The sequence below is a fragment of the Colias eurytheme genome, chromosome 28 (genome assembly GCF_061535395.1).
Source record: "Colias eurytheme isolate Ceu_HAF_F1 chromosome 28, ilColEury1 Martin Lab GWU primary, whole genome shotgun sequence".
Lineage (NCBI taxonomy): Eukaryota > Metazoa > Arthropoda > Insecta > Lepidoptera > Pieridae > Colias > Colias eurytheme.
Window position 1 is genome coordinate 5277804 of NC_143007.1, and position 20251 is coordinate 5298054.

The 20251-nt window shown below is 32.4% G+C and overlaps 1 protein-coding gene across 1 annotated transcript; it reads right to left on the bottom strand.

The window, feature by feature from the left end:
- Positions 1-3362: 3362 nt before the first annotated feature.
- Positions 3363-18014, bottom strand: Amt (Ammonium transporter). The gene is made up of 12 exons (XM_090117578.1): positions 17771-18014; positions 13518-13604; positions 12411-12609; positions 11206-11351; positions 10609-10772; positions 7342-7427; positions 6883-6965; positions 6196-6345; positions 5931-6008; positions 5187-5365; positions 4132-4251; positions 3363-3803 (listed from the first exon to the last, which is right to left on the bottom strand). Exons 1-12 carry the CDS (start codon positions 17922-17924, stop codon positions 3402-3404), a joined length of 1848 nt encoding a protein of 615 aa, XP_089973704.1. The 5' UTR covers positions 17925-18014; the 3' UTR covers positions 3363-3401.
- Positions 18015-20251: the final 2237 nt, after the last annotated feature.

Below are 20251 nucleotides of genomic sequence, written 5' to 3' on the forward strand. Positions count from 1 at the left end.
TATATATTCCTGAATACTGTAGTATGCTCTCTGAACTAGTACATTTTTTATATAAGTTTTAAATTTAGAAGTACTAAACTCTTTAATATTGTGAGGAATTCTATTATATAAGCGTATACCTTGACCCATAAATGAATTTTTAACTTTAGCTAATCGGAAAAATGGCATTTCAATTCTATTCCTGTTCCTTGTGCCATAATCGTGTCTATCTCCTACTCTTGTGTGCAAGTCGGAGCTTTTGTGTACATGCAAAATATTATTAAATATATACTGTGATGGTACAGTAAGGATACCAGTATTCTTAAAATGATCTCTTAGTGAGTCCCGAGCACGTAAATTATATATAGAGCGAATGGCTCTTTTCTGTAAGATAAATATAGTTTCTATATCTGCAGCCTTGCCCCACAGTAGAATTCCATAGGACATAATGCTATGAAAGTAGCTGAAATAAACCAATCTAGCTGTATCTTCATCGGTGAGATGCCTTATTTTTCGGACTGCATATGCAGCTGAACTGAGCTTACCTGCAGCGGTGTTGACATGGGCTCCCCACTGTAGTTTCTCGTCCAATGTTAACCCTAGAAATACAGTAGACTCAGTAGGATGCAATACCTCCCCGTTCAAGGTAATATCTCTGTTCAACTTTTTTACATTAGGAAGTAAAAATTCAACACAAGTGGTTTTTTTGGCATTTAATAATAAATTATTGGCAGTAAACCATTTAGATATGTGTAAAAGAGCACTGTTCACTTCGTCAACATTTGGGTCATGCCTATCCACATTAAAAATTAATGAGGTATCATCTGCAAACAGAACTATTTCACACCTATCCTGCAAATAAAAGGGAAGATCATTGATATATACCAAGAACAAGAAGGGACCTAAAATTGACCCCTGTGGAACACCAATGTTAATTGACGCACCTCTAGAACGTTCTCCATTAACAACTACAGTCTGTATCCTATCATGCAGGTATGACGCTATGAGGTTCTGGGCTTTTCCTTTAATTCCATAGTGATTAAGTTTACGTAACAAAGTACAATGTTCAACGCAGTCAAATGCCTTGGAGAGGTCACAAAATATCCCCAGAGCATTTTTTGAGTTTTCCCATGCTTTATATATATGTGTTAGAAGTGCAACTCCAGCATCTGTGGTTGAGCGCCCCTTTGTGAAACCAAACTGTTTGGTGTGCAGTAAACTATTAGATGCAAAATGACTACTCAATTGGTTTAAAATTAACTTCTCGAATACCTTACTTAATGTTGGTAAAATAGAGATAGGTCTATAATTGTTACAGTCTTCTTGATCGCCCTTCTTAAATAGAGGTACAACTTTACTAAGCTTTAGTAAATTAGGAAATGTACCATAGTCACAACACTTATTAAATATGAAAGCTAAATTTTTCGCAATATTTTCTATTATATTATTAACTAGATTTACGGACATTCCCCAAAGATCACAAGTATTTTTTAGATTAAGCGTCTTAAAGGCAGTAACAATATCACTAGCAGTTACGTGTCGTAATTCAAATAATGTACTACACCCCGCAACATGGTCCCTCAAAAAGGTTTCTGCAAGTGCTGAAGACGAATTTAAACTATTAGTAATAGTAGCAGGGACACTACTGAAGAATTCTTCAAAAGCAAGAGCAACATCAGCACTTTTGTCAATAACCCTGTCATTATTTACAAGTTTTATGGTATTACTTGATTTGCTTTTACCCATTTCACCATTAATAATTGACCAAACTGTTTTAACTTTATTATCAGAGTCGCGTATTTTTTCTTTGATATATAAACGCTTTGCAGTAAAACAAACTTTTTTAAAAATTTTTGAGTAATTTCTAACATAACTAAGAAAAGATGGGTCTTTATTATATTGCTTCATACCATATAATTCATAAAGAATGTTCCTGCACCTATGTATACTAGCTGTCGCCCATTTACTAAATGGTAAATCCTTGGTAATATTTAAAGATTTAACTTTAAATATTTTTTCAAATTCATTATGTACTAAATTAAAAAGATTATTAAACATTTCACAAGGACTATTAGGAAAGGATTGATCATTTAGTACGGGCAGGTTTTTATTAATATTATTCCTAAATTTATTAATGCCTTTTTTAGTTATAGGCCTAACATTAATCCTTTTAAATGTAGGTATGCAATCCCATTCAAAAACTACTTTCTGGCCACAGTGATCCGAAGTCAATGTATTGAGAATATTTTTCTCTAAACAGATGCAGTCACAGTATATATTATCAATACAGGTTGCAGAAGTAGGTGTAATTCGTGTGGGTTCGTTAAAAAGTTTATATAGATTAAATGACTGAAATAAATTAACAATTCGTGTAGCCGTTGGTGTTTGTAAGAGTAAATATTGTCCATAGTAATATAATAATATTACATAATATTATATACTATGGACAATAATTTTGTACTACAATATTCCATTTCTAGTAAAATTTAAGTGCATACTTGCAAGATCATATTTTTTAAATTGTGTATCAAACATGAAATTAAGTTATAATATGATAGGTATTCAGTTTTGCACGCCTCATAAGCGAAGCGTTGAGGTGGGTACTACTGTCACTTCGCGCAAAACATCTGTTTTTACCCGACTACGGCAAAGCAAAAGGAGGGTTATGATTTTGACAGGCTATGTATGTATGTATGTATGTATGTATGTATGTATGTATGTATGTATGTATATATATATGTATGTATGTATGTATGTATGTATGTTCATCTGTTCCCTCGTAACTTCTAAACTACTTATCAGAATTCGACAAATGACATATCATTAGAAGCGTCTTAATTGTCCGCTGGTTATAGGCTATATGGGGTTTCACAAAATCTAATGTGGCGCCCTCTAGCGGACAAAACATACAGAGTAAAAAAATAAAGTTAAGATAAATATGCCGTGTTTGGTATCATTTGAAAGCTTTTTACTTGCACATTTTGAATATATATATATTACTAGCATTTGCTTGTGACTTTACCTGTATTCATGGGCTGATTGCATATAATTCACATCTTTTCGTTCATAGCTTCTTTATTAGTTCATCAATTTAACTTTTGTTTTATACTTTTTCAGCGTCGTTTTTTGTCGTAGTTGGGTTTTAGTTGTTTTACTTTTTATCTTGTTAACTATAAAATGAGTAAGGTGGGATAAGATTAATAAGACCGAATTTAATGTTAAAAAGTAAATCACTACGATAGATTTGAAAGAAATGTGTCGTAGGTATGTGTTGCCCTAAATCACGCTCTAAGTAAAATGCTGAATCAATTGGGTAGGTATAGTAATAAAACGACAGGTCTTTACATATTATATAATTTATTTAAAATAAAATATAACACATACTTAATTTTACTAACATTATCCTATCACTATTTTAATATTCATTCAATCCACCTAAAACTCGGCGTCGTCAAACCACTCCTATCCACATCATTCTTATAATCATCTTCCACAATTTTATGTCTAAATCTATCTTCATTCGCTTGAATTTCTCCCAATTCCTCCAATTCACTGGCTGATAATTCTTTAAACTTTTTTCCCTTGAAATGTTCCAAACTTTTGACAGTTGATTTCCCGCCATTTTTGACAGTGTCATCGTGACAGGCGCCATTTAATTCGTTTTCCATGGAGTCAATAACGCGGTGTAAATCGTTCTCAGGGTTGCCAGGTCGTTTGTTCAGAAATCCCGTGTTTTTGAACGATTGATCGTTTGTCGGTTCCTCGACGAACGCTTGGTTCGTGAATATTTTTAGGTTGCCGCTTTTGCTTCGCTTTTTCTTTAGCTGTGGGATTAGTAGATATATTAATTTTATTATAGTTTTGACTGTAAATCATACACTCATAAGGGTAGCTAATATTAGGATATGATGGACTAGGAGAAATAAGAATTTAAATTGTTAGTTTGATCCTGGTAAAATATGAAGAAATCTTAAACTAGTAAGTTATCAGCTAATCAAAAATTGCTTATAGAATTTATATGAACTACTATATTTATTATCCTATTGTGATAAAGAAACATTCAACTTTTCGCCTTTTCTGTCTTCCGTATAATTATTTAAAAACTTAAAGCTTACTAAAATACAATTTTTCCAAAAGCCATTAAAAACATACCTCACTCAGTTTATCTATAACCATATTATGACCAGTATTAACTCCAATGTTTCCAACATCTTCAATACTGTTGGAGCGATGAAATGGACGTAGTGCTGATACTGCTCTAGATACACCGACCTGTAACATTTTATGTATTTATTAAAGAAAGTGTTATTATTTACTAAAAAAATAAAAAAAGATAAAAGCACGTCATCTATACGTAATATTATAAAGCTGAAGAGTTAATTTGTTTGAACGCGCTAATCTCGGGAACTAATGAACAGACTTGAAAAATTATTTCGGTGTTACATAGCTCATTTATCGAGGAAGGCTATATATTAGTATAGATTGTGAGATGTTATTATTCAGTTTGTGATTATTTAAATGATAATGATGTATGGAATGTTAAGTCTAAAATGTAATTTTTGAATACAATGCTACTAAAATAATGAGAATAGGATTTACAAAACTCTAATTACTATGATGTAAAATTAAATTTTCATGTATCTATGATTTGATTGTAATTTGTTTAATGTTGACTTGCTTCAAGTGTATGTCTAAGTACCTATGAAGATGAAGATGAATAGATAAAAAAAAAATATCTAGAATGTATGGAATGTATAGGATATCTGAGATGTATGGTAGCCGTAGGATGTGTAATATGTGTGGAATATGGGATGAATGGGATTTGCTATCTGCACACATGCGGATTGTCAGAACACGGTCGATGAGCCACAGTATTGCCATAGTGACTAGATATCCCTATCTAGTCACTATGGTCACTATTATGAGACAGTCCTATTCAATAGTGGGATACGTGGGATGTATGGGATGCATGGAATATGTAGTGTATGTGAGTGAAAGAGAGGGAAGTATTATGTCATCTCTTGCGCACGTGCAACGGTGACACCGCTCACACACTACACTACACAGCTCAGTTGACTGCAGGCGGTCGGAGTGAGAGGACGTGTGCGTCTAAGAGCCGATAATAGGGAAGGACATACACTACAGAATATATGGGATACGTGGGATGTATGGGATGCATGGAATATATGGGGTGTATGCTATCCCACCTGGCCATGTCGCACCCTGTGCTCCGTAAGATCAGCGCCCAGTAATTCATCGTAGGGGTCCATACGGATTGGCAGAACACGGTCGATAAGCCACAGTAGTGCCATAGTGACTAGAGCTCCCCATAGCATGAGGCATAGTGCTGTGAGAGTCTGTACTCCGAGGAGGTACCAGCCACCCCCTGGTAAGGTGTTTATATATACATAATTACTATATAAATTAATTATGAAACTTAATCTAATTATAAATTAAATCAAATAGCGGTTGTATCGCTATATTACGATTTCTTGCTGACAACCAGATATGTAGAAAATAGTAAGAGTTATTAGTTAACGCAAAATAATTTTATTCTTTTGTTGGAAGCGATTTTATGCTGGTAAGGCACATGTTCACGATTTTAGAAAATTATATAAAACTAGCTTTCTGCCTGCGGCTTCGCCCGCGTTTTCAAAAAAAACCCGCATAGTTCCCGTTCCCGTGGGATTTCCGGGATAAAACCTAGCCTATGTCACTCAGAAATGATGTAGCTTTCCAACAGTGAAAGAATTCAATCAAATCTGCCAAGTAGTTTCGGAGCCTATTCAATTCATACAAACAAACAAACAAAAAATCAAACCTTTCCTCTTTATAATATTTGTATAGATGTATAGATATGTGAATGTAAAATTCTCATTATATTAATGAATACTATGACACTGAAATACTAGTTATTTTGTCAAATAATAAACTTTAATCTAACTATTTACCTTTAAATAATCCCGATCTACCATTCGTTGTTTCCATAGGTATCGGATTATCAGCAAACAAGCCAACTGCTACTACTCCTGTAATATTAAAAAGGACAAATAAATACATATTTACTTTTTAAATTGCGGAGCTCATACTTTAGTAAATTGCAATATGTAATGAGCACAACATAAATAACATTTAATCAGAGATTTCTTTCATTAGTTTTACAAACAATTTCTCGATATAACTTCAAACACCAAAAAAAGACATTAAAGAACTCACCCCAAAACCCACAAGCCCCATGAACCGCGGAAGCCCCAACAGGGTCATCAACATGTAGTCTATCGAACAAGGCCGCACTTAGCGACGCTATGAGTGCCCCAATAGCGCCTATAAGCAACGACTCCCACGCGCGGTAGAGGAAACAACCCGCTGTGGGACGGTAATAAATAAATAAATATTTCAGAACAATTTTCACACATGGCACGATCTGATACCATACTAAGCTTTCGCTTGTGTTATAGAACCCTGGCTGATAAACATATAGGTATATAATTTTAAATAAATACTTATATAGATAATTAACACCCAGATACAGAGCAAACATGTTCATCACACAAGTATTTGCCCCGGGTGGAATCGAACCCACGACCTCTGGCTTGGAAGGCAGGGCCACTACCAACCAAGCCAACCGGTCAGTCCGTAATATAGTGGTAATAGTAATAGCAGTATATTATTATTAGTCTGTGGTAATAGTCATAGAGATAGTGGCATCGAACAACGACGCTATGAGTGCCCCAATAGCGCCTCCCACGCGCGGTATAAGAAACAATCCGCTGTGTGACGGTAATAGCAATATAGTGGTAATAGTAATTGTATTTATTGGTAATAGTTGTAGCAATGGTAATAATAATAACAGTATCTATTTACTATGATATTCTAGAAATATTTGATATGTATGTGTTTTACCTGTAATAGACACGAGGGATCCTAGAACACTATTTATTAGATCGAGGACATCAGCTCGACCTTTATTCTTCACGAGAGTAAATCTGAAAAGAGTTAATGATTGATAATGCACGGACTTGTATTTGAATTACTTTGATAAATTACATAGGTACGTAGTTAAACTTTAGCTTCATAGAGGGCATCTTATTGTGTTTCATCATGGGCATATTATCATAGCTTAGTTTAGTCTCATATATTCCAATCATAGCTTAGTATTTTTTTTTATTTTACAATTATTTTGAGAGAAATCCATGAAATAACATTACTAAGTTGTCACATAGTATCTTACATACAACATTTTTTGTTTAAGTAATGTAAGAAATAAGAAACATTGCAGCTTTTACTTTTTAAAGTTCATTCTACTGGAATTGTGAATTATCACTATATATATTAATTCTTTCTACGATTCTATTTACTTACATTAGTCCAAAAGCTCCGCCGCCGAAAGAACCCATCATCGTCATGACAGCTGCGCGTGCGGCGTACTGCCATTTCGCACCACTTACCTTGAATTTGAGTTTGAGTTTGAGTAAGTAGGCTACCAATATTATTAAGTAATATTACATATAATAAATCTGTAATAACGATTAATAAAATATCTTAAATGAATATATACTAACATAAAATAGAAACGTAGGTATGTGTAAAATCTTAGATCATTACTTAATGATCTAAGTGTAAAATAGAAACGTATGTGTATACGAATAATTATTTTAATTACTACAAATTTTCTATGGAAAAAAATGTATGAAAATGAATGATTTTTTGTAATAAAGTCATTCCTTTTTAATTGTAAAACAAGGAAATTGTATGTATTTAATTATACAAGGATCCTTTGTTATTATTAGATACTAGCTTCCGCCCGCGACTCCGTCCGCGCGGATGTCGGTCTTCGCGTGGATGGTTTATTTCTCCATTTTGAGTAACTCTGACAATGACATCTTATAAATATCTATTGGACCCAAATACGGCTAGGCCTATAATAATACGCAACGTGTGTTCGCGGTTCTACAGAACAACGTCTATGGATAAAACTGAAAAATTAAGATTAATTTTTTTTTACGTATTTTTCCAGGATGAAAAGTATCCTATTTTACGCCCAGGATAATAAGGTATAATTATACCAAGTTTCATCGAAATCGAACCGTTAGTTTTTACGTGATGCCTGAACATACAGACAGACAGACAGACAGACAGACAGACAGACAGACAGACAAAAATTTTTTTAATCACATATTTGGGTTTGGTATCGATCCAGTAACACCCCCTGCTATTTATTTTTTCAATATTTTCAATGTACAGAATTGACCCTTCTACAGATTTATTATATGTACCTATAGATTTTTTGCTAATAAACTATTAATTTTGTAAAATTAAATACATTTTCCTTGTGTCCTAGTTAGAAATGAAGTGTACCTACTTTTATTTTTAAATATTATTGCATTATAATAATAATTGATCAGTTTTGTAAAACGAAAATTTATAAGCTGTGGCTCCCATCATGTATATCTATTGATCATACGGTTAAAATCATAATAATCCTAAGTCCATAGTCCTAATTTATAAACAAACACGAATTCCAATAAAGTAATGATATTTTTTGGGAGATGTGTTATAAGTTGGGTGAAAATATATAATTATTGACGAATCTCTGCATATTTCCTAGCAGTGAATATCGAAGGATAAAATAATTAGGATTGTACATTTTTTTGAGATATTTATTATTTTTAACTGAGGTGTTTGGCCCAAACACCTCAGTTTTTGGGTAACAAGTAACAAATACATATGTTGATGTTTATGTATATTTTTAGAGATTTTCTATTAATTCACTTTATAGGCGTTTATTTCTACGAAGTCAGTACCTAAATAACGAAATATGGTATTAACTAAGTATAATAATGTAGAATTAGTTTCTATCATCGATTTGCGTCCAAATCGATAGAATTTTTAAACCATAATTAATATTTAATGGCTCTGGCAACCCTAAGTTCTAGTATTACCAGTAAAAAAAATCACTGCATTATTTATCATCCAAGGAACTAACGTTAAACCGAAGGCCAACCATTTAAATGTGTAATTTGTTCACCAATTAGAAACAATGAGGACCATTTCTGCGTTCACGTAAATGCGTCCATTTTAAAATTGAATGACTCCAATGGTACGGTGATTTGTCACACGCTAACATAATCTGTGGTCTTTTGAAGCGGTTTTATTTTATGTATTTCTTTATTTCAGGCAAAAATCTAGTTATTGGCAATACAAAAAACATATTTCAGGACAATTTTCACACACGGCACGATCTGATCCCATACTAAGCTTTCGCTTGTGTTATGGAAACCAGATGGCTGATAAACATACATTATTATATAATTTTAAATAAATACTTATATAGATAATCAACACCCAGACACAGAGCAAACATCTATGTTCATCACACAAATATTTTCCCCGGTTGGGAATCGAACCCACTACCTCTGGCTTGGAAGGCAGGAAAGGCTTGGCAGCAAAAAAGAATGAGACTTGCCATAATATTATAATCCATTCTTGTACTTATATGGAAAGGAATATTAACTATGGCTATTCATAATTATAATTTATTACTTGAGTTTATGTATTAACATTGTTCCTACATAATAATTGTGTACGTTCTTTTGTGAATACAGTTACGTACAAGTTACAACTAAGTATTTTACATGAGGTGAGATAATATGATATACCTATTAATAAAAATCATAAAAAACAAACTTGAATCTACATTACATATTTTTAAGTTTCGAAAAATGTAATTTATCACAGAATACAAACGCATGCAACAAATTCAAATTGGCGTAAATTTTAACATTTGATGGACGCTTGGATGGACGTTTATTTTGTTGCCAGTTGTCAAATTTAAATAAACGTGTTTGAAATTTAAAATTCAATACTCGTTTAGTTATGTACATTTTTTTATCACAGTTTTATACTCTAATTTTAAACGTCACGTGCTGAATATTTTGTGTATGGTAACAATTACTTTGTTAAAATTCTGTGTGATTACTCTGATGACACGAATTAAATTAAATTGCAATAAATCAGGGAACGTGAGAAAAATATAATTTATTTAGTTAGCATATTTTTTTAATACCTACACGTGTTAAAATTTTAATAAAAAAATCAACATAGCCTGATGACCTTTTTGTTAACGTCTTTTAAAATTGTATTGCATTTACAACCATGAAAATACTGTTTACGAAACAATTTTTTAATGAAATTGGCTGTCCCGTATGAAAACAAAAACGAAAAACTATTATTAACCTCGTCAAAAGAGCTTTTACGAAACAAATTTAATCTGCCCCATACTGGAATATATTTTATACTAGATTTCCGCCCGCGGCTTCGCCCGCGTTTTCAAAGGAAAACCCGCATAGTTCCCGTTCCCGTGGGATTTCCGGGATAAAACCTATCCTATGTGTTAATCCAAGTTACCCTCTATATGTGTGCCAAATTTCATTGCAATCGGTTCAGTAGTTTTTACGTGAAAGAGTAACAAACATCCATACATCCATACATCCATACATCCATACAAACTTTCGCCTTTATAATAGTATTAAGATATTAAGATTAAGATTATGTTCATGAAAATTTAGCATTTTCAAAACAATTTTTTAACGAATCTGCCCTAAGCCCCACACGGGACACAATACTTACCCCATAAGTGCTACCACTGTTGAACGCTAACCAGCCCCACCATAGAACAAAGGTCCCCATAACTGCATTAACCGGGTTTCCCAGGGGCAAAGGGGCATAGCCTTTTGCGTAACGCCCCAAACGGGGACCGAGCATTAGGGCAGAGGCGAAGGCTGATGACCCACCTGGGGATCGAATTGTGTACACATTGAATAAAAAATGAATAAATTACCAACCAAAAAGACCAACATATATTACATGTAATAAATAAAGCATACTCTACTATTTGAAAATAAAAAAAAATACCCATAAATAATAACGAAATATAATTGACTTATTTTGCATTAAAACAAAGAAAATACTTTCTTAATTATTTTGAGCATCTCAATTTAGAAAATCTAAACATGATTGTTTTGATTACACAAATAAAAGACAGATAAATAAAAAATATATATAAACACAGAATCAAAAACTACGTAGTTACAAAGAAAAAAATAATAAACACAACTAATGAAACGTTTATTATAACAAAACAAATCAAAAGAGCCTCTTCACTTTAGTGTATGTCTGTGTGTTTGTTCGTTACGAGTCAATGTTTCTTTTCAAACAAAAACTTACCAATCAAATGCACAGGCCCCGAGCCAGCTATATCCACAGCGCCCATTCGGTTCAGAAACCCATGCTCCCCCCACACCCAGCCCGCGGGGACACAATACACTATCGTGTTTAAGAACGAAAACAGGCAGTACGCTTTGAAGTTACATCTAGTTGAAAAAAAATATAAAAGTCCATTATCTTCATCATTATTTATTACTAGCTGTGCCCCACGGTTTCACCCGCGTGGCTCCGCTCCTGTTGGTCTTAGCGAGATGATAGAGCCTATAGCCTTCCTCGATAAATGGGCTATCTAATACCGAAAGAATTTTTCAAATCGGACCACCAGTTCCTGAGATTAGCGCGTTCAAAACTTCAAACAAACAATCTCTTCAGCTTTATAAGTATAGATCATCATCACCACCACCACCACCAGAACCATCCTCATCACCATAACCATCATTAGCATAACCAACATCATCATAATGATCGCGATTATTATCAACAACATAAGAATCATCACCACGATTTCTTCGAAAGTCGCTGATTTGACCTCCACCAATTTTAACTACCTGAGCAAGCTAAATTTGATTAAAATCGAATCATCGTTTTTGTCGTAAATACGCTTAGTAAATACGTCATAGCAAATGATAATAAAATTTCACTATTATTAATTATCCAATGTCCTATAAGGTCTTAGTATAAGGTAAAGAACCTGTCTTCACACTTAATAATTTAAATCAATTTATGTGACGCTAACAATTAATTTGTAAGTGTATTGCAGCGTTAAATAAATAAATTATTGCTTTCAAAAGTATAAATTATTATGAGTTACGACTCTATAAGTCTATAGACGATATTGTGCTCTATATTATAATATCGTCTATATGACTATGATTTATTTTATTTCGCTATTGAATATAACTAGGAAAATATTATAGATTGTAATATTATGTTCAATGAAAGTGTCACGAAGCATCTATTTTAAGGCATTTATCTAATACTAGCTGCGCTCCGCGGTTTCACCCGCGTAGCTCAGCTCCTGTTGGTCTTAGCGTGATGATATAACATAGCCTTCCTCGATAAATGGGCTATCTAACACTGAAATAATTTTTCAAATCGGACCAGTAGTTGAGATTAGCGCGTTCAAACAAACAAACAAACTCTTCAGCTTTATAATATTAGTATAGATAACAAATATTTTATCGATATTTTTATCGATTACCCACCTTTCAGCCATAGCCCCACTTACAATAGTAGTGGCTGTAGTAGCAAATGATAGTTGGAACAGAAAAGATGCAAACACTGGTCCCATAAGAGCGTCACCAACCGGAGGGTCGACTAAAAAGTCCCCCACCCCGATAAAGGGATTTGATAATGGCCCTTGTCCGAAAGACATGCCGTAACCGAAGATCCAGTAGGTCAGACCTAGGAATTACATGGATATAAGTTACTAGTTAGTAAAAAATAAAATAAAATTTAAACATATTGATTTATAACCTAATAATATTCTATAAACGACTAGTTTTTCAATCGTAAAAAAGTCGATTTATAATTATTCATTCAAATTAACATCTTATTTCGTGGGAGTAATATTTAAAGTTGTATCGCTCAACTGCCTTAGTGAAGTCCCATATCCCCTAGTGGGGTAAGGGGCAGATGCATTACATCTGTTTCACTGATCGATTTTCTTTAGGGACAAGTAGGTGATCAGCCTTCTGTGTCCTGCCAGACCGAGACATTTTTTTTTCTTTGTCACCACCGGGAATCGAACCCAGGACCCCTCGGTGCTACGCTCACGCGTCAACCACTGTACCAAGGAGGCGGTCCATGGATATACTAGCAAGTAAAAAATAAAATACAATTTTAACGCCATATTGATTTTATACGAACTAATAACATTCTATAAACATCTAGACTTACAATCGTAAAAAAGTCGATTTATAATTATTCATTTAAATTAATACCTTATTTCGTGGGAGTAATATTTAAAGTTGTATCGCTCAACTGCCTTAGCTGTTGACTAAATATTTAGTTGCCTACTACGTATAAATGACTTGAATTAAACTCTGCCTAGGGCGAGACTAGGGCACTCACTAGGCAGACTTTTGTTTCGGATAATTTTTGAGCGTGATTGTGAGTCTAGTTGTTTAAATAATCAAGGAGTAATTATTATTACTCCTTCATCTATTACTATTATAATAATATCATCTTTATTTGCAAAAGTAAAACTTTAGGTACATTGTTACACTTACAATAGTTTACAAAGTAAAGTACATTATTCCTACAAAAACTAACATGAATAATACTAGTAGTGTTGTTCACTATTAACTTACCGCCAAGAGAAATATCAGCAAGATTCTTCATCATAATGTTTGCTTCATTTTTAATTGATACACATCCTGACTCCAGCATGCCAAAACCTATAAGAATTTTATTACATTTTGTTTTTATAATACTACTAGCACACGCGCGCGTCTTCGCCTGCGTTTTCAAAGATAAATCCGCATAATTTCCGTGCCCCTGGTATTTTCGGGACACAAACTATCCCTTGTGTGAATCTAAGTTACCCTCTACGTGTGTGCCAAATTTCATGAAAATCAGTTTGGCAGTTTTTATGAGAAAGAGTAACAAACATCCATACATACATATTCATATAAACTTTCGCATTTATAATATTAGTAGGATAAAGGATTTGTTTATTTTAATACTTGATTTTGCTTATTCCAAATAATAAGTAATAATGTATCTAACACCAAAGCAATAAAAGTGTTAATTTTACTAATCAGTAGAGTAAAAAAAGGAGTAAAATGTAAAAAAAATAAATAAAAAAGATGAGAAGGATTACATATTATTTATTGTCACATAGCACCACATAAGTTGCAGTATAGTAATTATGGCATATTTAAGTGGAGTTAAGACATAGGCAATTTTTTACTCCAATACCACGAGAGTGAAGCCGCGATCTCTAGCTAGTCTTTACTGAAACCTTCAGTACCTATCCTTTTTTGTTAAAATGATAATAAGCCTACGTTGTATACAGGATAAATTGGTAATTTTATTTAAAATGCTTCTTGTAGGATGAAGTTATAGCTTGCCTTGAAGTGACAGGATTTAAAATTTACTTAAGGAAAGTCCTTGCAAAATTACCTCATCTTTATTACTTTTATTGTTGCAACTTGCAAGATACAAATTATTTTGTACTGAATTTTATATGTAGTAAGTTATGAAATAAACATGATTTTAAATGTTTGTACATATTTGTAAACTAGTCGTGTTTGAATTAATATTTTTTTTCATCCACCCCTTCTCAAACCCTGGCGTTTTATAGAATACTAGCTGTGCTCCGCGGTTTCACCCGCATTCCTCCGCTCCTGTTGGTCTTAGCGTGATGATAATATATTATAGCCTATAGCCTTCCTCGATAAATGGGCTATCTAACGCCGAAAGAGTTTTTCAATTCGGACCAGTAGTTCCTGAGATAAGCGCGTTCAAACAAACAAACAAACTCTCCAGCCTTATACTATTAGTATAGATATGAAATAGCACTTGTTATATTTTTTCGTGACTACCTTTATACAAGCAGAAATAAAAACAGAAAAAAAAATAAATTAAATTTTTGGGTCAGAAACAAATGCGTTCTTTAGAAATAGTGGCCTTCTCTTAAGTGGGATCATTTGTTTCGAGGTAAAAGACGAACAATATGACATACATTTTGGAATTAAATATTAATACAGTCAATAATCAGATAATTTTTCACGATATACTTATCTACCTGCCTATATTTTTTTTTATATACAGGGTGTCCCACTATCGGTATACTAAGCGCGAAGACACTTGTAGTTTTGTATACACTGATCACGTAAAAATACTTAAACAGCAAAATTACGCCAAAAATTTTTGCTAAATAATTTTTCCTCAAAATTTATATTTTCTTCTCTAGCTTCGCGCAGCCGGCATTTAACGCTTCGTTAATGTGAGCATTTTGTCTATGAAAACATAAAGCTCTAAGCTCACGTGCTGGTGGCAAAGTTGGGCGGGTTGCTTGTTAGGGGGGTACACAAAGAGTTTTAAGAATTCATCTATTTTGAAAAAAAAATGTATCTGGAATTTTATAAGTATGTTTTACGTACTCATCGTATACAAAACTATAACCTACATTCAGCTTAGAATACCGTCGGTGGGACACCCTGTTTAGCTAAGAATATTTTGTTTCTAATAACCATCTCTTAAATTATTTAATACATTAGGTACTTTTTGTAGTCTCATTAGGAAATAATAATAAACATAATAAATTCCACATTAAATAATCAATATTTTAGCAGAGCAAAAAACCTTCACCTATATTTTAATAAAAATAGCGGTTAAATCTATAAGGCAATTAAAAACAAATAACAATGTATGCCAATTATTTTACCTATTACCCTGAATCTCAGATAATTAGCATAGAAACTAAAAATAAAATATAAAGCATAATTTAATTAGTAGATAATTAGGGGTGAAAGTATTATCAAAATCGGCTTAGTTTTTGAGCATATACAGTACAAACATAAAGATAATTCTTACTTTATTATTTTGCATGCATTTATTATTTTGAGACCTAAATAAATAGGCCTTATAATACAAATTTTTTTATTTCTTTGATTTAAATCGTAGAAGATATAAATAAAACCTAATCAACTGATAGTAAAAATTATTATTTTATCATTAAAAAGCTTCCTCACACGATACTAAACATAAAGTTAAATCAAAAAATTCTTATTTACGTAATACTAGATGTTTGCCCGCGGTTTCGCCCGCTTAGTCTAAAACCTAATAAATTATATTCTAAATCCATCCTCGAGAACCACTCTATCAATTAAAAAAAACCGCATCAAAATCCGTTGCGGAGCTTTAATGATTTAAGCATACATAGGGATATAGGGACAGAGAAAGCGACTTTGTTTTATAGTTGTTATTATACTATTTAGTGATTTAAAACGTGACATCGAACAATAAAGGAAACACATTAACGATACATTGTTTTGTAATTTCAGTTACTGTAAAGAGCCCGCATTGTTGTTTTTAAGTATTCAAATATTATGTAATATTTTTAAGTATGTAATGAAGATTTGCAGGCATCAATTTACTAATAATTATCTTTAAAAGATTTTTTATAACATTTCGTTTTTAACTGTGGTTTGAATCTATATTTGTTTTGTATAATTTTTGTCCTAAAAGTGTTTTTCATCGCAAATCGTTCAACGTCCGCGCAATCATACCGAGAAAAATACTTTACCTTCTACTAATACCTACTAAATAATATGTTTCTCATTCCATAATACATTATTATTAATATTCGAAAGATAATTTAGTAAAAAAAAATGTGAGCGTGTACTAGTATACACACGTAAGAAGTAACTTCTTTATGACCTTATTTTTCAAAAAATAATTTACTATATGCAACTTTACAGAAATACGTCGAATCACGCGTGGTAGGGATAAGAAAAAGATGGCGCGTAACGGAAAAATGTCACGCGTAACGAAAAAATATAACACAAAATTTTTTCCAACCCCGATAAAGAAGTTTCACTTCAAAAAATAATTTACTATATGCAACTTTACAGAAATACTTCGATCACGCGTGGTAGGGATAAGAAAAAGATGGCGCGTAACGGAAAAATGTCACGCGCATAGAAATCTAAATAACAAGACACATAGAAGTGCTCTAATGTCATAATTCGTATGAAAACCGCTGTCGCCAAAATCAACACATTCAAACCGAAAGCTAAACAGTACACACAAGTAAACTATGCCTTTTATTGGACAGCTTGATTTTAGTGAAAACTAACTTATCTATTAAATTAAGCTTTTGAATATGTATCCTAACGCACGAATTTACGGTTTATTTTAGAATAACATCCCTAAGTATATGAGACTTTTTGCTCCAATACGAACAAACGTGATAATAAGAATGGTCGACCGTGTCATTCATTGTTATTTCGATTACTATGGTGACACTCGTAATACTTGTAAATATTCTATAATTTTAAAGAAAAACGGCATTATTTCTAAAAAAATATATTTTCCGATGAAATATTATTCCTTTATAAGTATAATTACAACTTGTGGAAGAATTTCCGCAATGGGAATTGCTGAAACACACCATGTATACACTCATACGTCTCCAGAGCAACTGAACAGTGACGAATGCACTGGTGATGTGCAAATCACCTGAGTGGCGACAAGGTCACGCACGCTTACGACTTCTAGTGTCTTGTTATTTAGATTTCTATGGTCACGCGTAACGAAAAAACGTTACACTAAATTTTTTCCAACCCCGATAAAGAAGTTTCACTTCAAAAAAACCTGCTTTAAATTGAGGATCTAATAAAAAATGTATGCGTGTACTAGAATACACACGTAAGAAGTGAAACTTCTTTATGACCTTAAAAATGTCACGAGTATGGCGTAACGCAAAAATGTCACGCGTACGGCGTAACGCAAAAATGTCACGCGTACGGCGTAACGCAAAAATGTTACACTAAATTTTTGTCCAACCCCGATAAAGAAGTTTCACTTCAAAAATGTTTTTCGTGTATTTACTCACCAGTCTGCATAGTAAATATGATGAATGATGATGTCAAAATCCAATTTGTATCTTCCAAATCTATTTCAAAGCTTTCTTGCAAATTAACAGTTGTGTTTGTTAAGTTAGGAGACCGTAAGCCAATCCGCGGCTCGAATGTATAGTTTCCCTCCATTTTTGAAGTTTTTTTTTCTGTGTTCAATTTTTTTTAATATCGACGTGACATGCTTACTTTATCGTTCAAAGAGGTTTTATAAAATGATGATTAATTGTTATACATTATATTTAATTTATATTTAATTGTATTTGTAAATTGATAAAATCACTGGACTTAAAAACTTAATTCATAAAATATATTTTTTTGGCAAATTTGATTTTTTTATTATTCACGTCCGTTGTGAGCGAAATCTTTATTTTAAATGAAACCGCATCCGAAGTTAATAGTATTAAATCTAAATTAGCATAAGGCTTTAAACACAGGCATAGCGTAGCGTAAGCGATAGCGATTATATAAAATTTCAAAGCATATTTTATTTTGAGTTATATTTTTAGTAGATTCAGCCAGCTCTGACTAATCTATCTCTGTGTTAAAACTACATTCAAATCGAATCCCAGTTTTTGCAGGAGTAAGAAAAATCCATAAGTGGTCACAAAATCTCGCGTTTAAATTAATAGTAGGATTATATATTCAAAAGATAGGAAAAATGATGTGAACTACCTAGTTAATTAGTTATTCCTTTGATTAAATTATACAGGCTATAGTTACTGATCCCTAAAATTGCTTAAAATCCCCTGATTTACATTTATTTTATAGTTTGCTTGATAAAATAATAACCATTTATTTACAAGTTTAAGCACGACCAAGTTCTTTAAAAAATTCTTTAAATTTTAATCTATTTTAAATTTGTTTAAAAACAATTAAAAATAAAAAACCTTAAGCCATCCTTAAGCCCGCATTAAACTAACTATTCCGAAATTGAAATGATAATGGCGATTTACCTTCAAATAATGGGTGACAAAATGGTGACAAATGATGTTATTTAATTTGGATTATATTCAAAAATATTAATTCATCTTATTTTCAGGGAAAGATGGTGACACATAAGAAGCGGGTTATCCAATACTACATAATGACAACGACCACTGTGTGAAGACAAAAGACTCGAAAAAAAGGATGAATTAATTTATCTAGTAGCACTAAGATCGCTTTTTTTCATTATTTGATACTAGATTTCCGCCCGCGGCTTCGCCCGCATTTTCAAAGGAAAACCCGCATAGTTCCCGTTCCCGTGGGATTTCCGGGATAAAACCTATCCTATGTGTTAATCCAAGTTACCCTCTATATGTGTGCTAAATTTCATTGTAATCGGTTCAGTAGTTTTTACGTGAAAGAGTAACAAACATCCATACATCCATACATCCAGTCATCCATACATCCATACATCTATACAAACTTTCGCCTTTATAATAGTATTATATATTATATATTAAGATTAAGATTAAGATTAAGATTTAATGAGTACCTAGGTATACATTTTTATGTGTTTCTTTCTTTACTTTCTATTAATGTTTGCCCTTTTCCTTTCCTATGTACTGATTATATATTTGTGTACAGTGTACGTGTACCTACATGTAACATGGATTTAAAAATTTAATTTTAACAGTATATACTTACCTAGGTAAATATTTCTTACAGAAATAATATTCATTGTTTTTGTATTTCCAATAAGAAAGATTTAAATTTAAATACTTAACTTCGTAGCCCTTTTGTGGCAGTCAGATATTAAATAAATCATATTGGTTCATTGTTTTTCAACAATTAAGGAAATACATACATTTACATACATATTGTTATATATATATATCTACTTAACTTAGACAATAGTCTAATTACATATTCTGTTCTTAAAACAATTACTCGAATAGGCTTTATACATTCGACACACGTAAGTGTAAGATAGATTGATGAGGATATATTTTTTGCGAAGTTAGCAGGGACAAAAAATAAAGATTTTTGGTCCCCGTTGTCGTACCTACTTTTGGTAAAATACTATGTTTCGATACGATCGTACTACTTTGTTTTTTATTACCTACATTACCTATATTTATTATAATGCAGTAAATAAAGAATTTGAATTTTGATAAGTCCTACTTGGTGTGTTTTTTAGTTTTTCCTTAATACACTTTATAAATCGCATGACTGCCTTCTTGCTTTTGATAAATCATGGTGGACCTGTTTATTTTTTAATAAAATTCGACAAATCCGTTTTGTAATTTTCAATTCGGAAAATGTTACATACGAGAATAAAATATCTCAACACTGTAGAAATGAAAGTGTGTTTCAAATGCCAACTAGGATCTATTTCGGCAAAAGTTGTTTTGCAGACTTCCTTTCTATTTATTGTATTGAATTCCACCTTCAAAATTGTTTATTTCAATAATCTTGTAAAAGAAAAAATGTGTTCGTGTACTAACTACTGTACACACGTAAGAAGTGAAACT

Bases quoted from the DNA above. Each gene is read 5' to 3' on its own strand.
- Amt (XM_090117578.1), bottom strand. From the start codon at position 17,924: ATGGAGGGAAACTATACATTCGAGCCGCGGATTGGCTTACGGTCTCCT. The intron at 11,352-12,410 runs GTGGGTAATCGA...TTTTTCAACTAG, and splicing joins AGTGGGGCTATGGCTGAAAG to ATGTAACTTCAAAGCGTACT. The intron at 7,428-10,608 runs GTAAGTATTGTG...CTCAAATTCAAG, and splicing joins ACAGTGGTAGCACTTATGGG to GTAAGTGGTGCGAAATGGCA.